This window comes from Heterodontus francisci, chromosome 6 (genome assembly GCF_036365525.1).
Source record: "Heterodontus francisci isolate sHetFra1 chromosome 6, sHetFra1.hap1, whole genome shotgun sequence".
NCBI lineage: Eukaryota > Metazoa > Chordata > Chondrichthyes > Heterodontiformes > Heterodontidae > Heterodontus > Heterodontus francisci.
Window position 1 is genome coordinate 34,982,228 of NC_090376.1, and position 24,598 is coordinate 35,006,825.

Genomic DNA, 24,598 nt, shown 5'->3' on the forward strand with positions numbered 1-24,598 from the left:
CCATCGTCATCTAGAAGTGTGGAGTGGATGAGCCATCCCTGCATCACAGATGCCAGTCTTCAGCCAATTTGATTCACTCCACGTGATATGAAGAAACATCTGGACGCAGCAAAGACTATGGTCCCAGTGACATTCCGGCTGTACTGCTGAAGACTTGTCCTCCAGACCTAGCCAAGTTGTTTTAGTACAGCTACAACACTGCCATCTACCTGACTATGTGGAAAATTGCTCAGCTGTGTCCTGCCCGCCAAAAGCAGGACAGATGCAATCCAGCCAATTACCGCCCCATCAGTCTACTTCAATCATCAGCAAAGTGATGGAAGGTGTCGTTGCCAGTGCTATCAAGCAGCACTTACTTAGCAACAACCTGCTCACCGATGCTCAGTTTGCGTTCCACCAGTACCACTCGACTCCAGTCCTCATTACAGCCTTGGTCCAAACATGGGCAAAAGCTGAATTCCAGAGTTGGGGTGAGTGTGACTGCCCTTGACATCAAGGTAGCTTTTGACTGCGTGTGGCCTCAAGGAGCCCGAGTGAAACTGAAGTCAGTAGGAATCAGGGAAAACTCTCCATTAGCTAGAGGTATACCTAGCACAAAGGAAGATGGTTGTGGTTATTGGAGGTCAATCATCTTAGCCCCAGGACATTGCTGCAGGAATTCTTCAGGGTAGTGTCCTCGGCCCAACGATCTTCAACTGCTTCATCAATGACCTTTCTTCCATCATAAGGTCAGAAGTGGGGATGTTCACTGATGATTGCATAGTGATCAGTTGTTATGACCGACCGCTCCAGTCAAAGCCCCCAATCAAAAATAAATGATTCTGATTGTGGTGGGAAATGCAGTTAATTCAATCCCGTCCCTCCAAAGATCGTCTAACATATCATTTTAAACTTTCCAAATTAAAGAATGACCCAGCCAAATTGTACCCTCTATTAACCCCCAAATGAGGCTAACCAAACCAGGTGTCTTTAAATCAACAAATTAACTGTTTAATTAGAAAAACTAAATTCTTAAACACTACTAGCATATAAACAACATTTAAAATAGAAAAAATTAGAGTCCTTGCAGATTTACACTCCTGGCGGATGTGGAACAGTCCAAGGTTGATTGAATTCCTCACAGCCATCCGATGGGGGGAAAAAAGCTTCTTCAACAGTAGAACAGTCTGTAGTCTAATCCAGAAGTCGCAATTGTTGCTCCTTTTCCAGCGATGAATTTCAACAATTAACCACTTGCAAACACTTTTTAATGAATCAATTTGGCTTTAGAATTTTTGTGGGATAAAAGATTGTCACGGTCTAACTTCCCTTCCTTCAGTTTAAATTATCAGCAATCTCTGTTTTGGCTTGACTTTTTAGAATTTTGAGAGAGAATAATAAACAGACGAAATTCTCTTCCTTCAGTTTAAATAGTTTGAGCGCGCTCCTTTCAGGCGCTAACATGCAGCTGTCTGTCTGTCTGATTCCTCTGTTAGAACAGGCTGTTTTTCCACTATAAGCCAGTTCAAAATTAAATTGTAACAAATGTATCTCTTGATGTTCAGTCCAAGTGGCTGTATCCAAGGCCACCAGGATGTACCCTTTGAAGCTGGTTGTTTCCCTCTCGTATGGTTGTGTCCAATGGCAACCATAATGCACCTTCTTGGTAATTCCTGAGGCTTGCTTGTTCTTAAAGCAGTACTGATCCTTTGCTGTCTTAAAGACACACCACATATTTCCCGGAGAGAAAAAAAAAGACAGGATCATGACACAGTCCCATTCGTAACCCCTCAGATGCTGAAGAGGCCCGTGGTGACACGCAGCAAGACCTGGACAACATTCAGGCTTGGACTGATAATTACAAGTAACATTTGCACTGCACAAGTGCCAGGCAATGATCATCAACAATGGAGAATCCCCTCCCTTGACGTTCAACAGCATTACCATTGCTGAATCCCCACCATTATTATTGACCATTGACCAGAAATTTAAATGGACCAGCCGCATAAATACTGTGACTACAAGAGCAGGCTGGGAATTCTGCAGCAAGTAACCCGCCTCCTGACTCCCCAAAGCCTGTCCACCACAAGGCATAAGTCAGGAGTGTGATGGAATACTCTCTACTTGCCTGGATGAGTGCAGCTCCAACAACACTCAAGAAGCTTGATACCATCCAGGACAAAGCAGCCCACTTGATTGGCACTCCATCCATCACCTTCAACATTTACTCCCTTCACCACTGACGCACAGTGGCAGCAGTGTGTACCATCTGCTAGTAACTTGCCGAGGCTTCTTAAACAGCACCTCCCAAACCCATGACCTCTACTACCTCAAAGAACAAGGGCAGCAGGTGCATGGGAACAGTACAACTTGCAAGTTCCCTTCCAAGTCTCAAACCATCCTGACTTGGAAATATATTGCTGTGCCTTCACTGTCACTGGGTCAAAATCCTGGAACTCTCTAACAGCAATATGGGTGCACGTACACCACAAGGGTTGTAGCAGTTCAGGAAAGCAGCTCACTACCACCTTCCAGAGGGCAATTAGGGATGGGCAATAAATGCTGGCCTTGCCAGAGATTGCCACATCCTTGAACGAATAATAAAAAGACATTTGACACTTTGCAGGGGTGGCAATGGCCCTTTGAATTCTCTACCCACAAATGTAATAACTGCCGTAGATTAACATTCAGGTTTGGTAAGCTGCAATTGTTTACATTGGTTTTGAATTCTGGAAAATCTTTTAGCAGTCAATAACCCTTATACTGCTGAATAAACAGGAACTCCAGAGTGATTAAAATGTACATAAAGCTTTCAGGAGAAAACCCCAGTCAGCCCACCATATTTCTTTGTTTCCCTACCCAATTTATTTTTGGTTGGGTTGAGTGCATAACAACAGGTAATTAAGCTAAGAAGGTAAACTGAATATTTTTTCCTCTGGTTCACAATCATAACCGAATGAAATTCTGACTAGTTACCGCAGATGACCTTTTCAAGGCTCGAGCAGCACAACATCCACATGCTTTCACTAAGCATTTGATTATGCATGTGTATACCTAGAATCTTAAATTTCATGCTTTTAAGCAGTTAAATGGCATTATGTTAACTGATGTAATAGTGCACTTCACACTACATACTGAGGGATGAATAAAAGGCTGTTGTTTCTTCCTCAGTCTCTGCTGATGGACATTTGTTTGTTTTGTATACATTTCATATGCATTAATCCATGTCTCCTCAAAAATTGCCCGCTTCCTACAGTTCTTTGGATTTAAATCCAGGTTTTCTTAACGGTTGCATCATTCTTTAACTTATATCTTTGATGTGAACTTATTTCTGGTGTGAAGAACTGTATGCTTGTTGTACTCATCACAGCAGAATGACCATGCAATCTCTTTGTTTCACACTAAATTCCTTCTGAAGGTGATATAATTTCCAACAGAACTATTTATTTGTTAATTGATTAGAAGTAAAATGTAGATTCGGCTATGTAATCAACAAGTCTTAGCATTTCTCTTTTTAAAAAACTGTACAGTTTTGTACTTAATGGCAGTTAAAACCAAACTTGGCTTGTTTAGTGATATGCTACACTATTGTTTTGGATACAAGAAACCTTCAGAAAATGTTAGGGGTTCTTTATCTTTGCATTACATACAACTATAAAAATCATAGAAAGTTTACACCACAGAAAGAGGCCACTTGGCCCATCATGTCTACATCTTGGAACAACAGGGAACTGCTCCAATACTTACATCAAACATGCTGTTTAGCACATTACAAACTGTATTTATTAATTAATGAGTATAGGAGCAGCAGGATAATGCGTGGCTGCAGAAGTGGTACTGGAAGGAGAGCTTCAGATTCCTGGGGCAGAGGGACCTCAACTGTGCTGGTGAGGTCAGTGTCCTTGTGGGGAGATCAACTAAACCTGTGGGGAAGGTTTAGACTAGTAGGGAGAGGGGCAGCAGGATGAAGCATTGGAGAGGAGAAACAAGGTGCACAGATGACTGAGACACAAACCGCTTTAAAATTAAGAAGTTCTGAAATAGGTGTGATCAGATGGGTGAAATTCGAGACAGATGAGGATAGGTTTTATGTGCTTGTGTGTAAATGCACAAAATATTTCATAAGGTTGATGAGTTGTTGCAGGTACAAATTGCCACATGGCATTATGATATAGTGGCAATAACAGAGAACAGGCTCAAACAGGAGGATCGGAAACTGAATATTGCTGAAAACAGACATTTTGTCGAAGCTTTTCGTCTTGCACTCATCAGGACAATTCACAAGAATATCAATATAAGGGAAGCAAAAGATTTATACTGTATGAGAAGAGAGTGCTGATTGGTTGGCTAATGGACTCTGATTGGTAGAGGCACTGCCATGGTGAATGCTCCATTTGTTGCTTCCCTTGCAAATTGTCCTGGTGAGTACAAATGTAAAGGAAGCAACAAATGGTGCATTCTCCATGGTAACGCCTCTACCAATCAGCATCCACTTGCCAATCAATCAACACTGTCTTCTCAAACAGTATAAATAAGTTGCTTCCCTTACACTGGTATTCTTGCGATTTGTCCTGATGAGTGCAAGACGAAAAGCTTAAACAAAATGTCTCTGTTTTCAGCAATACTCAAGTTCTGTACTACCAAACGACTATTAACTTAATATTCCTGGTTATAATATATTCAGAAAAGATAGGGAAGGAGAAAAAGGAAGGGTTGGCAGTATTGATCAAAGATACTATTGCAGCACTAGAAATTTATTTGGTTAGAACTAAGGAACATTAGAAGAGTTGTTATGCTGCTAGGTCTATACTGTAGGCCACTAAATAGTGGGAAGGAGGTAACGGAATAAATTTGGGAAACAGTGATCACAACACCATTAGGTTCAGAGTAGAAAACCAAGGAACGATCAAACATGAACACACTCAAATGGAGGAGGGCTAATTTCAATGTGTTGAAACGGGATCTGGCGTAGCTAGATTGGTATCAAAGATTGGCATGTTAACAGTAAATGAACAATGGGAGGCCTTCAAAGAGGAGATAGTTTGGGTACAAACTAGACACATTCCCACGAGGGAGAAAAAGTGCATACAAAGCTAAAGCTCCCTGGATTACTGGAGATTAAAATTAAACAAAGAAGACTTTTGATAAATGTCAGGTTCATAATACAATGGAAAACCAAGCTGAATACAGGAAGTACAGAGGAGAACTGAAAAAGGAAATAAGAGGGGCAAATAGAGTGTATGAAAATAGATTAACTGGATTCTGCAAGGCTTTTATAAATCTATGAATAGTTAAAGGAGGGGTGAGGCCAATTACCGACTAGAAAGATGATCATCTTGTGAAGGGCAAGGGCATGGTTCGGGTACTAGATGAATGTTTTGCAACTGTATTCACTAAAGAGGAGGATGCTTCCAATGTCACAGTAAAAGGTAGAGAAATGAGATAAGATAAAAACAGATAAAGAGGAGGTATTTAAAAGTTTGTCAGCTCTGAATGTAGAACAGTCACCCAGTCTGGATGGGATGCTTCCTAGTTGCTGTGGGAAGTAATGGTGGAGATAGCAGAGGCTCTGACCACAAGCTTCCAATCCTCCTTAAATATGAGAGCAGTGCCAGAGAGAGAAAGAAAGTAAGGCATACTTTCATTAATATAGTGCCTTTCATGACCTCAGGATATCCTAAAGCGCTGTACAGACAATGAAGAGCTTTTGAAGTGGAGTCACTTTTGTAAAGTAGAACTGGAGTATTGCAAATGTTTCACCCCTGTTCAAAAGAAAAGGGAGGGATAAACCCAGCAACTACAGGCCAGTCAGCGTAATGCTGGTCAAATTCAGCTTCCCATACTCCTGCTTTGAGGGGAAGAGAGAATATGAGCAAAGGTAAAAGTTGTCAGCATTATAAAGCATAGCTAACAATCTGCGTCTTTCTCAAAAGACCTCAGTTGGTTTTCTGAAGCTCAGCTGTATATACTTGTCACGCTAGGTCTGGCAGAATCTGTGGAGAGAGAAACAGTTAACGTATCAGGTCTGTACCTTTCATCAGAACTGGGAAAAGTTAGAAATGTATCAGGTTTTGAGCAAATGAAGAACAAAAGGGAAGGTCTGTGATAGGGTGGAGAGCAGGAGAGATTAAATGACAAAAGGGTTCATGGTGCAAGGCCAAAGTGAGTGGTAATGCAACAAGTAAAGAAACAAAAGATGTGCCGAGAGGAAGTGTGAATGGCAGGATCATGAATAGCTGCTGGCTGAAAGCAAAGGAAAAGCGAGAAACGAGGGGGAAAAAAGCAAAGATAAAGGAAACAAAATGGAGGCAGAGGTTACAATCTAAAATTGTTGAACTCCGTGTTGAGTCCAGAAGGCTGTAAGTGCCCAGTTGAAAGATGAGGAGCTGTTCCTCAAGCTTGAATTGAGCTTCACTGGAAGTCTACTGCAGGAAGTTGAGGACAGAAAGGTCAAACGGAGAGCAAGGTGAAGAATTAAAATGACAGGCGATTGGAAGGGTTATGCTTGCGGCCTGAAAGTGTTCCACAAAGCAGTCACCCAGTCTGCATTTGGTTTCCCCGATGTAGAGACCACATGGTGAGCAGCAAATACAGTATACTAAATTGAAAGAAGTACAAGTAAATCTGTTTCATCTGGAAGGAGTGTTTGGGGCCTTGGACGGTGAACGGGGAGGAGGTAAAAGGGCAAGTGTTGCAACTACTGCGCTTGCGTGGAAAGGTGCTGTAAGAAGTGTTGGGGGTGACTCAGGAGTGGACCAGGGTATCGTGGAGGGGAACGTTCCCTTCAGAGTGCTGAAAGGGGAGTCCTCCGTCATCTCCAACAACCCCTTCCCTTACCATAATACTTTCCATGAAAGCACAGGAGATGCAAAACCTGCCCATATACCTCCTCCGTTCTCACCATCCAAGTCCCCAAACACTGATTTATTCTTTCAATTTAATGTACTATATTCGCTGCTCATTATTTGGTGTCATCTACATTAGGGAGACCAAATGCAGATTGCATGTCCGCTTTGTGGACCACCTCCATTCAGTTCACAACCGTGACCTTAACCTTCTAATCGCCTGCCATTTTAATTCTCCACCTTGCTCCCACCTTTCTGTCCTTGGCCTGCTGCAGTATTCTAGAGATGCTCAACACAAGCTCGAGGAACAGCACCTCATCTTTGGACTGGGCACTTAACCTTCTGGACTCAACATTGAGTTCAGTAGTTGTAGATCATAACCACTGCCCCCATTTTGTTTCCTTTTCTTTGGTTTGTTTTTTTTCTCTCGTTTCTCTTCACTTTGCTTTTGACCGGCAGGATCCTGCCATTCACGCCTGCTCTAGATGCATCTTTTGTTTCTTCACTTGGCCCCATTACCACTTCCTTTGGGCTTGCACCATGATCCCTTTTGTGATTTAATTTCTCTTGCCTTCCACCCTATCAGAGACCTTCCTTTTTGTCCTCCCCCACCCATTCACTCACTCAAAATCTATTGCATTTCTAACTTTTCCCTGTTCTGATGAAAGGTCACAGGCCTGAAATATTAACTCTTTTTCTCTCTCCATAGATGCTGCCAGACCTGGTGAGTATTTACAGAATGTTCTGTTTTCAGATTTCCAGCATTCACAGTATTTTGTTTTTATACTGTCACTATGATCAGTATCTGATGCATGAGAATATTTACTTTGAAAGTTCCACTTGCAATTGAAATGCTGCCTGCGTCTCAGATGAGATGCGTCTCTTCTTTCAGATTACACTGTTGGGGTTTGGTGGGAAAAGCCTTATCAAAAATCTTACAGGTGCTGAGAGTTGCAGGCAATCCACTCCTCAACAGGACTGTTATGACTCATGTTTACATGTATTGTGCACCTATGAAAGACTGGTAACTCAATTATAAATTCTTCCACCATTGCTAACTTATGAAACTTCAGCTATGTAACCAAGGTACATAGGAATTCTGCACTGAAGAAATTCATCACCCTTGTAACCTGTGACAGTACTGTAGCTTGTGACAACATTCATCCCTTCTCTTAAAAGTGAAATACCTATGCATTGTGTATACTTAAATAACAATTTGACCGTGGATACTTGACTCCTGAGACTACAGTGGTACAGGATTCTGTTGAGGGAGGGAATGGTACTGATTATCAAATCAGAGATCATGAGTTCACATCCTATCATGATGAGCTGTGAAATTGAATTCGGTCATTTGTGAGCTACCATGAGAAAAAAGATCGGTGTTAACATCCATCTGATTCACTAAAGTCCTTCAAGAAAGGGAACCTACCACTCCTAACTGTGCGAGCCTAAATGTGATTCCACACTGTGATTTACTCTTAATGCCTTCTCAAATGGCCTAGCAAGCCACTCAGTTCAGGAGAAGTAGGGATGGGAAGTAATTGTGCCCTTGTCACTGTCACAATTTTTAAAAAAAGCATTGATAAGTTCGCCGTGGCCATATCATGTCATTTGCAGGCACACTTTGATAGATGGTAATAGATTTGCTTTTCTATGTGAGTTCTTAACAAAACCCTTCTGTACCAAAAAGGGGTGTCGTTATAAATAGTGTAATCCAAATTTAGATAGTGGTTTTGTCTTTATTTTACATTTTTAATCCTATCCCAGCTGTCAAGTTGCCCGCCAGTGATCTTCAATCCACTACAGCAGCAACAGCTCCCCCAGTTTTCTCAGCAACAGTCAATCCAGCAGTCTGCAACCTCCAGCCCTCAACAGCAGGGAGAACAGGTGCATTTTCTTTACATGTTACAAAGCTAGTAAGTTGAGTCACTGATACTGAACAGACTGCAGGACCCAGCTGAAGAATGCAGCGGTGAATGTAGCTTTTGAAATGACAAGATTGTAAATGTTGAACACACAAGACTAAAGCTATTGAGGTTGGGGTTTTCCACTCATGCGCTTGCCAGTACACGATTTTCCCCCATTCTTTATAATGGACAGGAAAATTGAGACCTGACACACGCTCAAGCAGAAACCCCAGCTTAGAATTTCAAATTGCAAACGGACATTTATCTTATAGGCATTTAAAAAAATATCTTCTGGCTTGCTTTGCAATAATGCTCGCCATATTGTAATTTTACTTTGTGATCAACATTCAGAAGCTTAAAGTAGTATAGTATCTATGTCCCTAGAAAAAAGTGATATGGTAAGCATAATTTTGAAACTGGTTCTGAAATTTGAAAACATTTTCGATAAAATATTTGCCACTGCCTCATTAAAGTAGGATTCATATATGGCAGTGTCTGCATATGTCATTGACTAGGTAAACATTGATAGAATATTAAATCATTAATTCTAATTATAATAAATTTGAATGTTTAATATTAACAGTATTCATTTCATTAAATTAGAAAATATTTGAATACTTTAAATATTATTTTTCTCTTTGCTTGGACGTGATCATTTTTTTATGGTCAGAATGAGCCAGGAGTCTGGTGTAGTTTTCTGTCTAGGACTGGTCCTTGGTCTTTAATGACTGAACTCGCCTAAGTATCAAAATAATGTTGACAGATTTTCTGTTATGTTTGTTTGTGTTCAAAGGGATGCATCAATGTCTTAATTTAAATAGTTTGTTTAGAAAGTGAAGAAGTCATCTCTAGTTCAGGAAAAGTTTTAAAGTATTGAATAACATAGTACAATAGTGACATCTATTGATAGAAAGTCAATACTTAACTCGTGGTGACTTTCTTTTCTGGCATTGCATTCCATTAATAGTGAAACTAGCAATACCGTTTGCAAGTAAAGTATTTGTATACATAATTTAATCATTTGGCACAGCATTAGCCTGGTTATTGCAGACCTGTGAACTTTTAGGAGCATTGACTTCTTGCTTAAAAAAGAACTAACCAAAAGCAGCTGAGGAAGGATTTAAAAAAATGCATTGTACAAGCAGAAGTTTGTTGCAACACAAAATACAAAAGGTGGATCATACGGAAGATCAAAGATTGAAAGGTCCACGTCTGTAACTTATTGAACATTAATTTCCCTGTCTTAAACCTCTTGTGTTGGACTAGTTGTATACCTAGTAATATATTGACTTAAAAGTAAATTGCCAGAAATTTCCACAAGAAGTTTTAATTCCTGTCCTCCCATCCACCTGCAATCTTGACCCAAGCAGGCTACTCCGGCCAGTAACTATATAACTTAAATTCAAGCAGTCAGTCACTTCATTTATTACAGGATACAAGAACTTATTGTAATTGTTATATGCAGAATTTTAAGCCATGTTATTAAATCCACAAAATTTCAGCAGTACCAATGGCAAACTTTCATGGCAGATGGTTGAAGCTGCTTTATTTGTGTTGGCTTGGGTAAGATGGGTTATTGTATTGCTTTTTAAAATGCATGCTTTTTTTTGCCAACTTCAATGTCGCACTAAACTAGGATGTCTTTCATGTTTCCTTCTAAATATCTTCATTCATACTGGATGAAATTTTCTCACTTTCCTGCTAGGTCATTACTTCAGATATGTAGGTTATAATTCATTGTGCCCCAGATAAGATTGCTTGCCTCTGAGAATCAAATTTTTCTTTGAAAAAGTTAAATTTATCTGGAGAATTTGAGCTACCTTTATGTAAATTAATCAGAAATATTGATACTTTTCGAAGAGCTGCTTCTGAGTTAGAAGAGGCAATGCCTTATTAATTATTGAGAAAAACATGGGAAATACATGTGCGTGTTCCAACCTTGTAGTCCAGCTCAGAATAGAGATCCTATTTTAAGGATCTGCTCTTTGGTATAAAATATATAACTATGCTTCCATCAACCAACACCATATTGAATTAAATCCAGTCTTTGTTGCCTTGTATAAGGGTAATGATGAAAAAGAAATGGTGTACTGAATGTGGGATAAGTAATCTGATTATTCTGAATCCAGATAGAGTAGGTTTACTATTGAATGGAACTTCGTTTGACAAAGTACTGAATTCTCCAGGAAAATAGCTTGTAGCTGTGTCATCAGCTTCTTAAAATTTCCGATTAAAATGTTGATTCCTTGTGGAATATTAGTTTGGTTCATTGAGGTTGAAATCCTTGAGATATTTAGTCTAGAAAGTGTTCAAATAACAGATAAATAGTACTTCACACTGATGCAAATTACCATAGAACTCAGATGTAGGAACTCTGTTCTGTCCAGCAGAATTCTGACCAGGCTCCAACTAGCCAGGAGCAGGCTTTGGCAGCTCAGCAGACTGCAGTCATCAACCTGGCAGCAGGTTTTGTGCCTCCACAGGCTGCAGGTACATACTATTACTTTCATCTTCTGACTTGCATTCCTTACTCTTTCATTTCTGTCATGAACTTTCTTTCAGAAATGTCTGACTAGCCTAGCAGCCTTGTATTTTGCACCTGTGAACTGCTAATGATTGCTTTTTTCTTGGGAGTCTTGTCATGCCACTTCCAGTCAGATACAGATTGCTTGACAGTATGCACCATATTAAAAGGATTTCACCTACTCTTCAAAAGCCTAAATGCATGTATTTATTTTGTTGCACTTAACCCTTTCTCCTTGAGTTTTCTTCCTCCTCCCCTACCCCAAAAATGTCTGTTGCTTTGCATAGCAATTCTTCGGGTGGTTTGGGGAGTGTGCCAATCCATTTCCACTTGTCTTCCTGTCCCTGATTATACCTAATACTGTGAAGGTCTGACTAATCAATTGATCAGCATGCATATTTCCTTTTAAAATTGAAGCTATTTAACCTGTTGAGTACTGAGTGTGCATTATTTCATTGCATTTAGAATTATTAAATTGAATTATACTCATTCTAGTTTCCTTAAATCCAAAGAAAGCATACATTTTGAAACAAAATTGAACCTGTTTAATTGTGATGTCTAATGCCTCTCAACCAATTAGTCATTTTAAGTACAATTAATTGGACCTTGTGAAAGCTTCCACAAATATCTTAAGATACTTGCAACTGAGAAACTGAAATGCCATTGTCAAGAGGCACAAAATTAAATGCACCCTCAGTATATTTAACAAATTTACATACCTGTAATCTTATTACATTCCATAAAACTATTAAGCTATGTTTCTGATTTAGACTAATAGGTGAATTCTACTGATTCCCTTTCTGTTACAATCTTTCCCTATCCTGGTTCCCTCCCTTTCCCCCTACCTATCTCCCCTGTAGTGTTTTCTCAGCTTGGCTCTGCTGTGAACAGACCAGGGCAAAGCCTTCCTCAGCAGAGACTCCAGCTTACATCTGCCTTGCAGCAGCAACAGCAACAGATACAAGTAATCCAGCAACTTGGCTACAGTTACATGAAATAAAAAAAATTCTCAGCTCCAAAATAAACAGAGAAAAGTCACTGAGGTGCTGCCCAAAAATTTAAAATGTTTTGTTTGAATCTGGGGAGGGTTGGCAGTAAAAAAAAAAAATTGGGTGATTAGAACATAATTATTTAATCAGTTTGGAGCATTGAATTTACATTAATGACATCCGAGCCATCCACCTCTTTTCTCTTGTATTTATGCTCAAGAAGTGCTTGTGGCACATTGAAATATCAGACCCACTGCAGGCAATGTTGTCGGGATACCTCCTCTCCCAAAAAAGTATAAAAACCATTCATGCATCTTTTTCATACCTGCAGTTGGAATCAAAGTCAACTTGCTTACCTTTTTGTGCTATATAAAATAAAGTGCATTATGAAACTGACTTTCTATAAAAAGATGCTAGTGCTCTATGTTTTCACTGCACTTTGTTTTGGGTTATATTGGTCTTTTTAAAAGGAAGGAGAGTAAATGAGTCACAGCATGATGAAGTTGAAATCATCTGAAAATGCAAAATATACAACTGTTTAACTTGGGATATTATACTCCAGTACAATACTGAGCCTAGCACAGATGCCTTTTAGTTGCTGACTTGCTGCGGTTCTGTTACCATCTACATCTGCATCCAACTGGAAATACTAAAGCATTTTTAGATCAGACATTGACTAACAAGCATGCAGTTAGCTCTGCAAGAACAAGTGTTTGTGTGTCAAATTGTCTTAACTCTTCTGTGCCACTGGTGCTGCTTGACTGTAGTCATTAAGTTTGTGGGTTTAATTTTCTTTTCCTGTCTCCATCCTTAAACACTTCCAAAATGTTTAAACTGATTCATCTCTTTGCTGTCAAGCCTGCAATTTGATCATCTGAACATTTTTCTCCTAGTCTTACAAATGTGTTCTTTTGTTCCCCTTCCGTTCCTGGCAGCAGTTACGATACTTGCAACAGCAAATGGCTATAGCAGTTCAGCTTCGGCAGCAACAGCAGCAACAGCATTCAGGCAACCAGTCAAAAAGTAAAAGGAAAAGAGGGACTCCTACTCCACCAAAATCATGAACCATCTCATGTTTCTAGCTTTAAGACTCCTTCTTGAACTTATCTCTTGTGGTGAAGTGAAATGTTTTTTTAAAATATTTTTTTAAAATGAAACCCAACCATTGTATATAGTATCTTTTGTTTCAGCAAGAAGTCATTTTGTTAACTTAGTTTAAAAACTTGTCCATATTTATTGATTTAAAAAAATAACCGATTTATTGTACAGTCAAACTTTCAACAGGTTTAACTATTCTCTCTCTCTTTCACATTGTGGGTGTTACACTCTTCATCACTTCAGCAAGCAGTTTATGGACTTCTCTGTGTCTTGTTTGTGCACGAACAATGCAGTCCTGGAGTTTGTCACTGGAGAGACCACTCCCCCCTTCATATGGAGCAAAGATAGTTTAATGTTTTTATTGATGTAGAAAACATCCAAAGAATGACCATTGTTATTTTAAATCAGTGCTGTTAAATAACAAAAATTGGAATTAGATACTGAAGTGCCACTAGTTCAATTGCAAGTCTTTTGAAAAGTGGCTTCCAAAAACACAATGTTGCAAAACCCTGGTACAGAATTAAGTGATCAATTATGCAATACAAAGGAATTAAAAGTTTTTTTAAAAAATCCAAATGTCCAATGCATTTGGCTTAATAAAAATTCTAAAATCTTGCTTTAAAGAAGTCCTGCTAGTCAAAGCCTAGGTTTTTCATTGGTAATGATTTTGCTGTCTATTTTTCCAAATGTTATAATAGACCTTTAGGTGAAATCATAAGGAACTTATTTGGAGGGGAAAGAGAAAATGAATCAGAGAGCCCTCTTAGGAAGAGACAAGGTTTAGATAATCAGATTTAGGAGGAGAATGTCAGGAGACGTAGTGGCTGAAGGCCCTGCTACTGGGAGGGGAGAGAAAGGAGTTAATGGAAAGTGATTTGTAAGAATGGGGAGTTAACGGGACTTTGCAAAGGAGAACGGAAGATCAGAAACAACATAGAAAATTGATAATGGACAATGTGAGGAATGAATTTGCATTCAGGATCAAGTGTACACTATCATTAGGTTCAGCCTGAGCACCCACTTGAACTGTCAGTAATGCTTTATTGCCTGTCATGGGACAATTACTTTGCTGGCAAGTTTCTCATTTTAGAAAAAAATGTTTGTTACATTATTCATTTCTATTTTAAATGGAAAAATCAACTACAATAATAGTTCATTTATAAAACAGAATCACATGCACTATCCATTTCTCTAGTTTGATTATTTAAGTACTGGAGACAGAAAAGGTTATTAAAATAGACTAACTACTTAAGAGGACTAGTAGGTGGCATGCAACATTTATTTTTCAGCAGCCATAAGACAATACGACCTGGAACAGGAGCATTCTGGAAAAGGAAGATTCCAGCCTGACAAAAATCATGCAAAGGATGGGTTGTGCCAAATTGGAATACTTACTTAAGCCAACGCTTACATTAACTCACCTGGTTTATGAACAGCACAAAGCCTATCCTCTTCATCAATTACTATAGTAACCATCCCTGATGCCAAGGTCTCCTCCTCAGCTGTTGGATCGACAATGAATATTGTGCTTTTTCAAAATAAAGGGAAAAAAAGCTTTTCAGAAAATTATCCAATCTCAATTATCATTCAATCCTATAACATTATATATGTGTAACTTGCTCCCCTAGCTGTGCTGATTCAAGTTACCAATTATAGTATCTTGGAAATAACTACTATCACACCTTTAATGTTATAAAGCATCCCCATTTCACAGGAGAATTACAAAACAAGATAACACTGAGCCACATAAGGTTAGGTCAGATAACCAAAAGCTTAATCAAAGTGGTACATTTTCAGGAATGTATTAAAGGAGGAAAGTGAGGTAGAGGTGTAGGAAGAGGATGCCAGAGCTTAGGGCCTCGGCAACTGAAGGCAGCGCCAATCGTGGGTGCGCAAGCAGCCAGAATTAGAGATGCACAGATACAAGTAGTGGAACTGAAGGAGAATATTTAGATAGGGAGGGGGCAAGGCCACAGATGGATTTGGAAACAAGGATGAGAATTTTAAAAATCAGATATTGTTTGACCGGAAGCCAACATAGGTCAGCGAACACAGAGGTTATAGAGGAATGGGACTTGATGCGGGTTAAGACATGGGCAGCAGAGTTTTGGATGACCTCAAGTTTATGGAGGGTAGAATGTGAGAGACCAGCCAGGAGTGCATTGGAATAATCAAGTCCAGAGGTAACAAAGGCATAAATGAGAGTTTCAGCAGACGAGCTAAGATGGGTGCAGTTGGGCGATGTTATGGAGATTGAAATAGGCGGTCTTAGTGATGGTGTGAATATGAGGTCAGAAGCTCAGGTCAGATGACAGATGTGACACCAAGGCTGCGAACAGACTGGCTTAATCTCAGACTGTTGCCAGGCAGAGGGTGGCGTTAGCAGTCAGGGAACTGAGTTTGTAGTTGGGACTGAAAATGATGGCTTCATTTTTCTCTATTTAATTTGAGGAAATGTCTGTTCCTCCAATACTGGATGGCAGATAAGCAGTCTGATAGTTTAGCAACATTGCAGGAGTCAAAAGAGGTGATGGTAAGGTGTCATCAGCATACATGTGAAAACTAATGCTGCTTTTGGATGATGTCACCAACAGCAGCACGTGATTGAGAAACTGGAGGGGGCCAATGATAGATTCTTGTGGGACACCAGACAAAGAAGCCATTGCAAGTGATTCTCTGGCTCCGATTAGATAGATAAGAATGGAATCAGGTGAGATCAATCCCATTCAGCTGGACAACAGTGGAGAGGCATTGGAGGAGGATGTGGTCAACCGTGTCAAAAGACTGCAGACAGGTCAATAAGGACAAGGAGGGAAAGTTTACCTTTGTCACCATCATACAGGATGTTATTTGGGACGCAACAACACGTTAAAAGGACTTTGGAGACGGGACGGTAGTTTGTAGGGATGGTGGGGTCAAGGTTTTTTTTCCAAAAAAGAGGGGTGATGGCAGGTTTAAAGGAGAGAGAGAAATGTTCACAACATTGGCTGACATGGGGATCAGGAGAAGTTGGGTGATCACTTTAGTGGGAAAAGAATCATGGGAGCAGGAAGTGGGTCTCAAGGCCAAGATGAGCTCAAAGATGGCACGAGGGGAGACCAGGAGAAAAACTAGAGAAAGATGAGAGTTCAGGGCTGGGGGGTGGGGGGAGGTACATTAGAGGAAGTTTAGTTAGGTAGGCTATTGGAAATCCATGGGCTCTTCGCACTTATTATTGGAGGCAAGGGTGAAGGAGACAGGAGAGGGGTTTAAGAAGTTAATCTGCAGTAGTGAAAAGCCAGACGGTATCTTTGCATTCCAGTTTTAGCAGGCAACAGCAGGACCCAATAGTGTTTTGAGTGGTCCAGCCAGATCTGGTGGTGAATGGCTAAGCCAGTTGTCCACCATATCCTTTCAAGTGTGCGTCCCACGGACTTAAGGGAGTGGAGAGGAGAGCCGTACTGAGGAATAGCCAGGGTGACAGAGAGTAATGGTTTTAATTGGGAACTAGGGCTTCCAAGTTGTAAGTTCGGGTGTGGTTGAGCAAATCAGTGGCTACAGAAATGTGGCAAATGGAGGGTCAAAGGCTAGACAGTTGAGATTTTGAAAGTGTAGTTTCCAGGAACGGATACAGGAGGAGGCAGGATGTGGGTAGTCAGCAATACAAGGAAATGATCAGAGATGGCCTCATCTAATACGATGGAACTAGCAAGACCACGTGAGATGGCATGATCAAGGGGGTGGCCATGAATGTGGGTTGGAGAGTTTATATGGAGGGAGAAATTTAGGGAGGATGAGGACAGTAGACTCAGGAGAGAGAACATAACTTTAGATGGAGGTTGAGAAGTCGTTCAGTGCAGAGGCTGAGGGAAGAAAGTAGTGAAGATGAGAATTTTTAAAAAAATCATACTTGAGAGGGCTGTAGAGAATGATGGTTTTGAAAGGGTGAAACAAGGTGAGATGCTCAGAGGAGAAAGTTCCAGAAGCATGGGGTCAGGCCCAGGTGTGACCTGGTGATAAGTGCCACACCACCACCATAATGGTCTTGGTGGGGCAAGTGGTGGGAGATGTAACCAGGTGGGGAAGCTTCATTAAGTGGCAGGATGTCATCACCCCTCAGCCAGGTTTCTGTTAAGGCCATGATTTTGATGCAATCATGCACAATATGTTCATTGATAACAAGAGCCTTGTTCACAAGTGAACGGACATTCTGGAGGGAGATGTGTAGAAGGGCACAGAACTGATCCGCTGGCAGAATCCACAGGGTCAGCAGTGGTTGGGGCGAGTTGGACAGGAAGATGATTGGCAAGATTAGCCCCTTGCAGGCGCACTGGGCAGGAAGTTCGTGACAGAGTAGGATGGGACACTCAGGGTTGCTGCTCATAATAAACCAGTGCCTTGATAAGCCCAGAGGGTGCCAACATACAAAGTAGGAGCAGGAGTAGGCCCCTCAAGCCTGCTCCGCCATTCAATACGATGATGGCTGAACCAATTACTCCACATTCCCACCTACCCCCGATAACCTTTCACCCCTTGCTCATCAAGAATCTATCTACCTCTGCCTTAAAAATATTTAAAGACTCTGCTTCCACTGCCTTTTGAGAAAGGGAGCTCCAAAGACTCATGTCCCTTAGAGAAGAAATTTCTTCTCATCTGTCTTAAATGGGAGACCCCTTATTTTTAAACAGTGACCCCTAGTTCGAGATTATCCCACAAGAGAAAACATCCTTTTCACATTCACCCTGTCAAGACCCCTCAGGAAATTATGTTTCAATCAAGTCGCCTCTTAATATTGTAAATTCCAAAGATACAAGCCTAGCCTGTCCAATCTTTCCTCAAAGGATAGCCCGCCCATTCCAGGTATTAGTCTAGTAAACCTTCTCTGAACTGCTTCCAATGCATCTGCATCCTTCCTTAAATAAGGAGATCAATACTGTACACAGTATTCCAGATGTGGTCTCATCAATGCCCAGTATAGCTGAAGCATAATCTCCCTACTTTTGTATTCAATTCTTCTCACGATAAATGATAACATTCTATCAACTTTCCTAATTATGTGCTATAACTGCATACTAACCTTTTCCGATTCATGCATGAGGACACCCAGATCCCTCTGCAACTCAGAGCACTGCAATCTCTCACCGTTTAGATAACATGCTTTTTTTTTTTAATTTTTCCTGCCAAAATGGACAATTACATATTTTTCCACATTATACTCCATTTGCCAGGTCTTTGCCCACTCACTTAACCTATCTATATCCCTTTGTAGCCTCCTTATGTCCTCTTCACAAGTTACTTTCCTACTTTGTGTCATCAGCAAATTTAGCAACCATACCTTTGGTCCCTTCATCCAAGTCATTTATATAAATTGTAAAAAGTTGAGGCCCCAGCACAGATCCCTGTGGCACACCACTTGTTACATCTTGCCAACCAGAAAATTACCCATTTATGCCTACTGTTTCCTGTTAGCTAGCCAATCTTCTATCCATGCCAATATGTTACCCCCTAAGCCATGAGTTTTTATTTTTTGCAATAACCTTTCACGAGGCATCTTATCAAATGCCTTCTGGAAATCGAAGTACAATACATCCACAGCACATGTAACTCCCTCAAAGAACTCCAAAAAATTGGTTAAACATGATTTCCCTTTCACAAAACCATGTTGACTGCCTGATTACCTTGAATTTTTCTAAGTGCCCTGCTATAACGTCTTTAATAATAGCTTCTAACATTTTCCCTAAGACAGATGTTAAGCTAACTGGCCAAGAGAGGCAAAGCAGTAGGCTTGTCTAACAGAGTCAAGCCTGGGACGGCAGCAAGAGGGCAGAGGAGTACTGAAGGGCTAATAAGCACCAAGATTGGAAACTATAGAACTTCAGTCATAATGCAAATTTATATATTTGTGGATGCAAGCAAGTAAATATGCATTGGAGCCCAAATATTCATTCCACTAAAAAAATGTGTTCACTAAGCAGCAAATAATGCACCTTGGCACCACACAGTGAAGTTCAGGTTATATAACATAGTACTATAAATATGCCCTATTTGACATTTACCATCTAGTGAAAAAACACTGAGCATAATAAAGCAGGATCTCGAGTCCAATTTCTATTAAAATATTACTTAATCACTTCAAGGCTTGGCTCTTGAAATACTTAATTTCTGAAAATCTTGTTTGTTCATTTAGACAAACGACTTCAAAATTTTGGTTTTCAAAAAAAATAATAAAAGCCTGGATGGTGCAATGTGTTGGACACTGGCCATTCATCTCTGGGATCAGAGTTCAAATTCAGCCCAGTCTGATAGGATAAAAGTCTCCTTTTTCTATTGCCAATCTAGGCAATCTTAACCCCACCAGCACAGTCTGAGAGCTCTCCACTTCTTCCTTGACCAGAAGCTCAACCGTTCCCCATTCACCCTAACTCTCCTCCGCCTAGCTGAACTTGTTCTCATGTTGAACAACCTGGTTGTGTTGGATGATGGAGGCACTTATGCCACGACAATGGAAGAACTCCTTGCTTCTCTCCATCAGTGCCATGTTATCTTTTACCTGAACAGGCAGATATGGCTTTGGTTTAATGTAAAAGACAGCACATCCAATGCAGCACTTTCTCAGTATCTTTTTATTTTATTTAGAGATACAGCACTGAAACAGGCCCTTCGGCCCGAGTCTGTGCTGACCAACAACCACCCATTTATACTATCCCTGCAGTAATCCCATATTCCCTACCACCTACCTACACTAGGGACAATTTACAATGTCCAATTTACCTATCAACCTGCAAGTCTTTGGCTGTGGGAGGAAACCGGAGCACCCGGCGAAAACCCACGCGGTCACAGGGAGAACTTGCAAACTCCGCACAGGCAGTACCCAGAATCAAACCCGGGTCCCTGGAGCCGTGAGGCTGCGGTGCTAACCACTGCGCCGCACTGTATCGCACTGGGGTTTCAGCCTAGGTGCTAGCCTCAAGTCTGTAGTGAAGTTTGAATCCACAACTTTATGATTTAAGAGTGAGTGCTACCAACTGAGCCAGGTTAACACACTGCTTTGTCACTGGGCCAAATGACTTAGTACATGATTTTAGAAAAAAGCTATTCAAACATCAAGAGGAGCTCTATTATTATATTAACACTTTAAACAGCAAGTGAAATTAAGCACAATGTTGCATGAACATAGAAATAAGAGCTGGAGTAGGATATTTGGCCCTTCAAACCTGCTCAGCCATTCAACAAGATCTTGGCTGATCTTCTACCTCAACTCAATCGTCCCGCACTATCCACATATCCTTTAATACCCAAAGATCCATCGACCTTTGTCTTGAACGTACTCAATGACTGAGCATCTATGACTCTTTGGGATGCAGGATTCCAAGGATTCACTGGAATAGAGAATTCCAAGGATTCACAACTCTGAAGACATTTCTCCTCAATGGCCGACCCCTTCCGACTATGACCTTATGTCCTAAATTCCTCAGCCAGGGGAAACATTTTCTCAGTATCTGCCCTGTCAAGCTCCTTACGAATTTCAATGAGATCACCTTTCATTCTTCTAAATTCCAGGGAATCTAGGCCAAGTCTACACAGTCACTGCTCATAGGGCAATCCCCTCATCCCAGGAGCCAGCCAGTGAGCCTTCGTTGCACTTCCTCTAGGGCAAGTATGTACAAGGACACCCAGGTACCTCTGAATGCAAATATTTCCCACTCTGTCACCATTCAAACAAATTATACTTTTTTTTTCCTACCAAAGTGGATAACTTCACATTTCACATTATATTCCATCAGCCACGTTCTTGTCCACTCACCCAACCTGTTTATACCTCTCTGCAGCCTCTTTGCATCCTCTTCACTGCTAACTTTCCCACCTAACCCTGTAGTGTCAGCAAATTTGGATATGTTACACTGAGTGCCCCCATCTAAGTTAGTGATATAGATTGTAAATAGCTAGGTTCCAAGTGCTGATCCTTGTGGTACCCTGCTACTTACAGCCTGCCAACCCATGAATATCCCATTTATTCCTACTCTCTGTTTACTGTCCATTAACCAATCCATGCCAATATATTACCCCATTCCCACCGGTCCTAAGGTTTTTTGAAAATCCAAATACTCTACATCCACTGGTTCCCCTTATCCGTCTTACTAGTTACATCCTCAAAATACCTAAGATTATTCGAGCACAATTTCCCTTTCATAAATCAGTGTTGACTCTGCTTAATTATATTATGATTTTCTAAGTGCCCTAATAATAGACTCTAGTATTTCTCCTACTACTAATGTTAGGCTAACTGGTCTATAGTTCCTAGTTTTCCCTCTTCCTCCTTTCTTAAATAGCGAGATTATGTTTGCTACCTTCCGAAGCTTGGCAACTGTTCTAGAATCTAAAGCATTCTGGAAGATCAAAACCAATGCATCCACCATCTCTGCAGCTCCCTCTTTTGAAACCTAGGTTGCAGGTCATCAGATCCAGGGGATTTTTTGCCACTTAGTCCCCTTAATTAATCCATTACTGAAGCAGTCCGTGTAGAAATGCAGCAAGACCTGGACAATATTTAAGCTTGGGCAAATAAGTGGCAAGTAACATTCATGCCACACAAGTACCAGGTAATGACCATCTCCAACAAGGGAATATCAAACCATCTCCCCATGACATTTAATGGCATTACGATCGCTGATTCCCCCATTAACAACATCCTGGGGGTTACCATTGACCAGAAATTGAACTAGAGTAGCCAAATACTGTGGCTACAAGAGCAGGTCAGAGGGTAGGAATCCTGCGGTGAGTAACTCATCTCCTGACTCTCCAAAGCCTGTCCACCATCTACAAGGCACAAGTCAGAAGTGTGATGGAATACTCTCCACTTGCCTGGATGGGTGCAGCTCCAACAACACTCAAGAAGTTCGACACCATCCAGGACAAAGCAACCCACTTGATTAGCACCCCATTCACAAACAAACATTCATTCCCTCCACCACCGACGCAGTGTGCACCATCTACAAGATGCACTGCAGCAACGCAACAAGGCTCTTTAGACAGCACCTTCCAAACCCGCGACCTCTATCAACTAGAAGGACAAGGGCAGTAGATGCATGGGAACACCACCACCTGCAAGTTCCCTCCAAGCCACACACCATCTTGGAACTATATCACCGTTCCTTCACTGTCGCTGGGTCAAAATCCTGGAACTCCCTTTCTAACAGCACTGTAGGTGTACCTACCCCACATGGACTGCAGCAGTTCAAGGCGGCAGCTCACCACTACCTTCTCAAACGCAATTAGGGATGGGTAATAAATGCTGGCCTAGCCAGCGACGCCCACATTCCTGGAACGAATAAAAAAGTACTATTTCTTTACTTATACTGATTACTTTAAGTTCCTCATTCTTGCCCATTGTTTCAGAATGTTTTTTGTACCTTCTATCATGAAGATACTTACAAAGTATTAAATATCTCTGCATTTCCTTATTCATTATAATTTCACCTTTCTCTGCCTCTAATGGGCCCATCTTTATTTTCACTAATCTGTTTTTATGTCTCTTTCTAGTTTACTCTCAGATTCTCTTGGTCCTCCTTTGCTAAATTCTAAAATCCTCCCAATCCTCAGGCTTACTACTCTTTTTGGCAACATCATAAGCCTCTTCCTTTGATCTAATACTAACTTTCGCTCCTTTGTTAGCCTTGGTTGGACCACTTTTTCTGTGGGGTTTTATGCCTTAAATATTTGTTGAAAATCATGTATTAATTCTTTAATGCTCGACATTGCTTGTCTAAAACCCAACCCAAGAAAATTACATTTAAAACACTACTTGCATTCACCATACTTTCATTTTTCTAATTCAATTTTACTTTTCCTCCCTTCTTCCAATTACATTCTGAAGTGAAGTAAGGAAGGAAAATGATCTCTACCAATCACACAAAGAATAAGTTGGCCACATTTGCATAGGATACCAAATATTGAGACAGCTAAGAATAAGAATGAAATTGGAGCCAAAGGTTTTGTAGACTTGATGCTCAACACATCCAACCACTGCAGAGCTGCAATCAACAGAGCCAATAAAATACTGAACTGTGTAGCCAAAACAGAGTAAAAGTCAGAGGAAGTCAACTGTTTAAACTGTACAGTTGCACTAGTCAGATTATTCATTGAATAGTGTGCACATTTCTGGCCATCACAGAAAGGAGGCATTCAAGACCTGGAGGTGAAGAACCACAGCTTTTTCCCTATTTTAAAATATCAAGCTATGAGGAAAGACTGGAGAAACTTGGGTTTTTCAATCCTAAAAGGAGACTGAGAGATGACCTTATAGATAAGGCAGAAAACAATACCGAATATAACTCCAAAATAATACTTAAAACTAAATTTGGAGAGTAGGACAAGGGGACACTAAATTTAGGACTGATGTTAGGAAGTTCTTTTTCACAAAGAGTGGCAATACATGGAACGGACTTGCACATGAAGGAGTGGGCATGGAAATCCTGGTATTTAAGAAGAAAAGATGTCAGGGAGGAACAAATGGATGGTATTTTTAGATGAACTAAAGCCAGATGTCTTTCATCATCCGTGTTGTGATCTTATGATTAAAGAATGGCATGCACAATGGTTGTGTTGCACTAGCTTATTTGAAATGTAAAAATATATAGCCCACAGTCATAAGAATACAGTATCTATCATTTCCAATGTTATAAACAGCATTATGCTATTTTTACACTCAAAAGAAACTCACTCATCAAAAATTGCAAAAGATGTAGCAACCGGATGCTTCCTGATATTCAGTTGATTTTTCTGGTTTATATTAACTTCTGCTAAACCAGTTTCTTCACTGATGGACACCGACGGCAACTGAACTGTAGAAAAAGAACAGTTAATCTTTGGCAATCATCTAGAATAGGGATCGGTTGCAAAATGTAGCTACAAATTGTAGTGTCAAAAAGGGGGACAGCAAACATTTTCATTATGTTGGACTTTTGAAAACTCTGCTCTACCTTTTGCAAAAGGTATTACAAATTTCAAAGACTATATTCTGCTGTACAGAACCACAGTCAGAATCATGAAAATTTTGCAGCAAAACAGCTGTTAGTCCCACAAAGTCTGTTACTGTTTTTTCTCTCCCTATTGACCACCTAGTCTAATACAAAACCTCTGTTTACACCCCGAATGCTTTAGTATTTCTCCTTTTAAAAGAATGTGAACTGCTTCAGGAACAGTTTGTCGTAGAGAATTCCACATTGTCAAGAAAAACAATATGCCGAATAAGGAATATTAATTCATTGGTTGGAAACT

The 24,598-nt window shown here is 40.5% G+C and overlaps 2 protein-coding genes across 8 annotated transcripts in view; one reads left to right on the forward strand and one right to left on the reverse strand.

The window, feature by feature from the left end:
• supt20 (SPT20 homolog, SAGA complex component) overlaps positions 1 to 14,911 on the forward strand; it is an 81,926-nt gene extending 67,015 nt beyond the window's left edge. The window contains exons 22-25 of one of the 7 annotated variants that reach the window (XM_068033461.1): positions 8,592 to 8,711; positions 11,122 to 11,221; positions 12,116 to 12,219; positions 13,180 to 14,911. In XM_068033461.1, coding sequence (XP_067889562.1) covers positions 8,592 to 8,711; positions 11,122 to 11,221; positions 12,116 to 12,219; positions 13,180 to 13,308 — 453 coding nt within the window. In that variant the 3' untranslated portion in view covers positions 13,309 to 14,911. Of the gene's footprint in view, positions 1 to 8,591; positions 8,712 to 11,121; positions 11,222 to 12,115; positions 12,354 to 13,179 lie in introns of those variants that run through there. The other 6 variants (XM_068033456.1, XM_068033457.1, XM_068033455.1 and 3 more) reach the window with 6 other exon arrangements.
• exosc8 (exosome component 8) overlaps positions 13,455 to 24,598 on the reverse strand; it is a 65,077-nt gene continuing 53,933 nt past the window's right edge. Inside the window, exons 9-11 of the mRNA XM_068033465.1 lie at positions 24,042 to 24,162; positions 14,764 to 14,870; positions 13,455 to 13,669 (exon numbers count right to left, since the gene is read on the reverse strand). Of these exons, the coding sequence (XP_067889566.1) occupies positions 13,551 to 13,669; positions 14,764 to 14,870; positions 24,042 to 24,162 (347 nt within the window). The 3' untranslated portion in view covers positions 13,455 to 13,550. The remainder of the gene's footprint in view (positions 13,670 to 14,763; positions 14,871 to 24,041; positions 24,163 to 24,598) is intronic.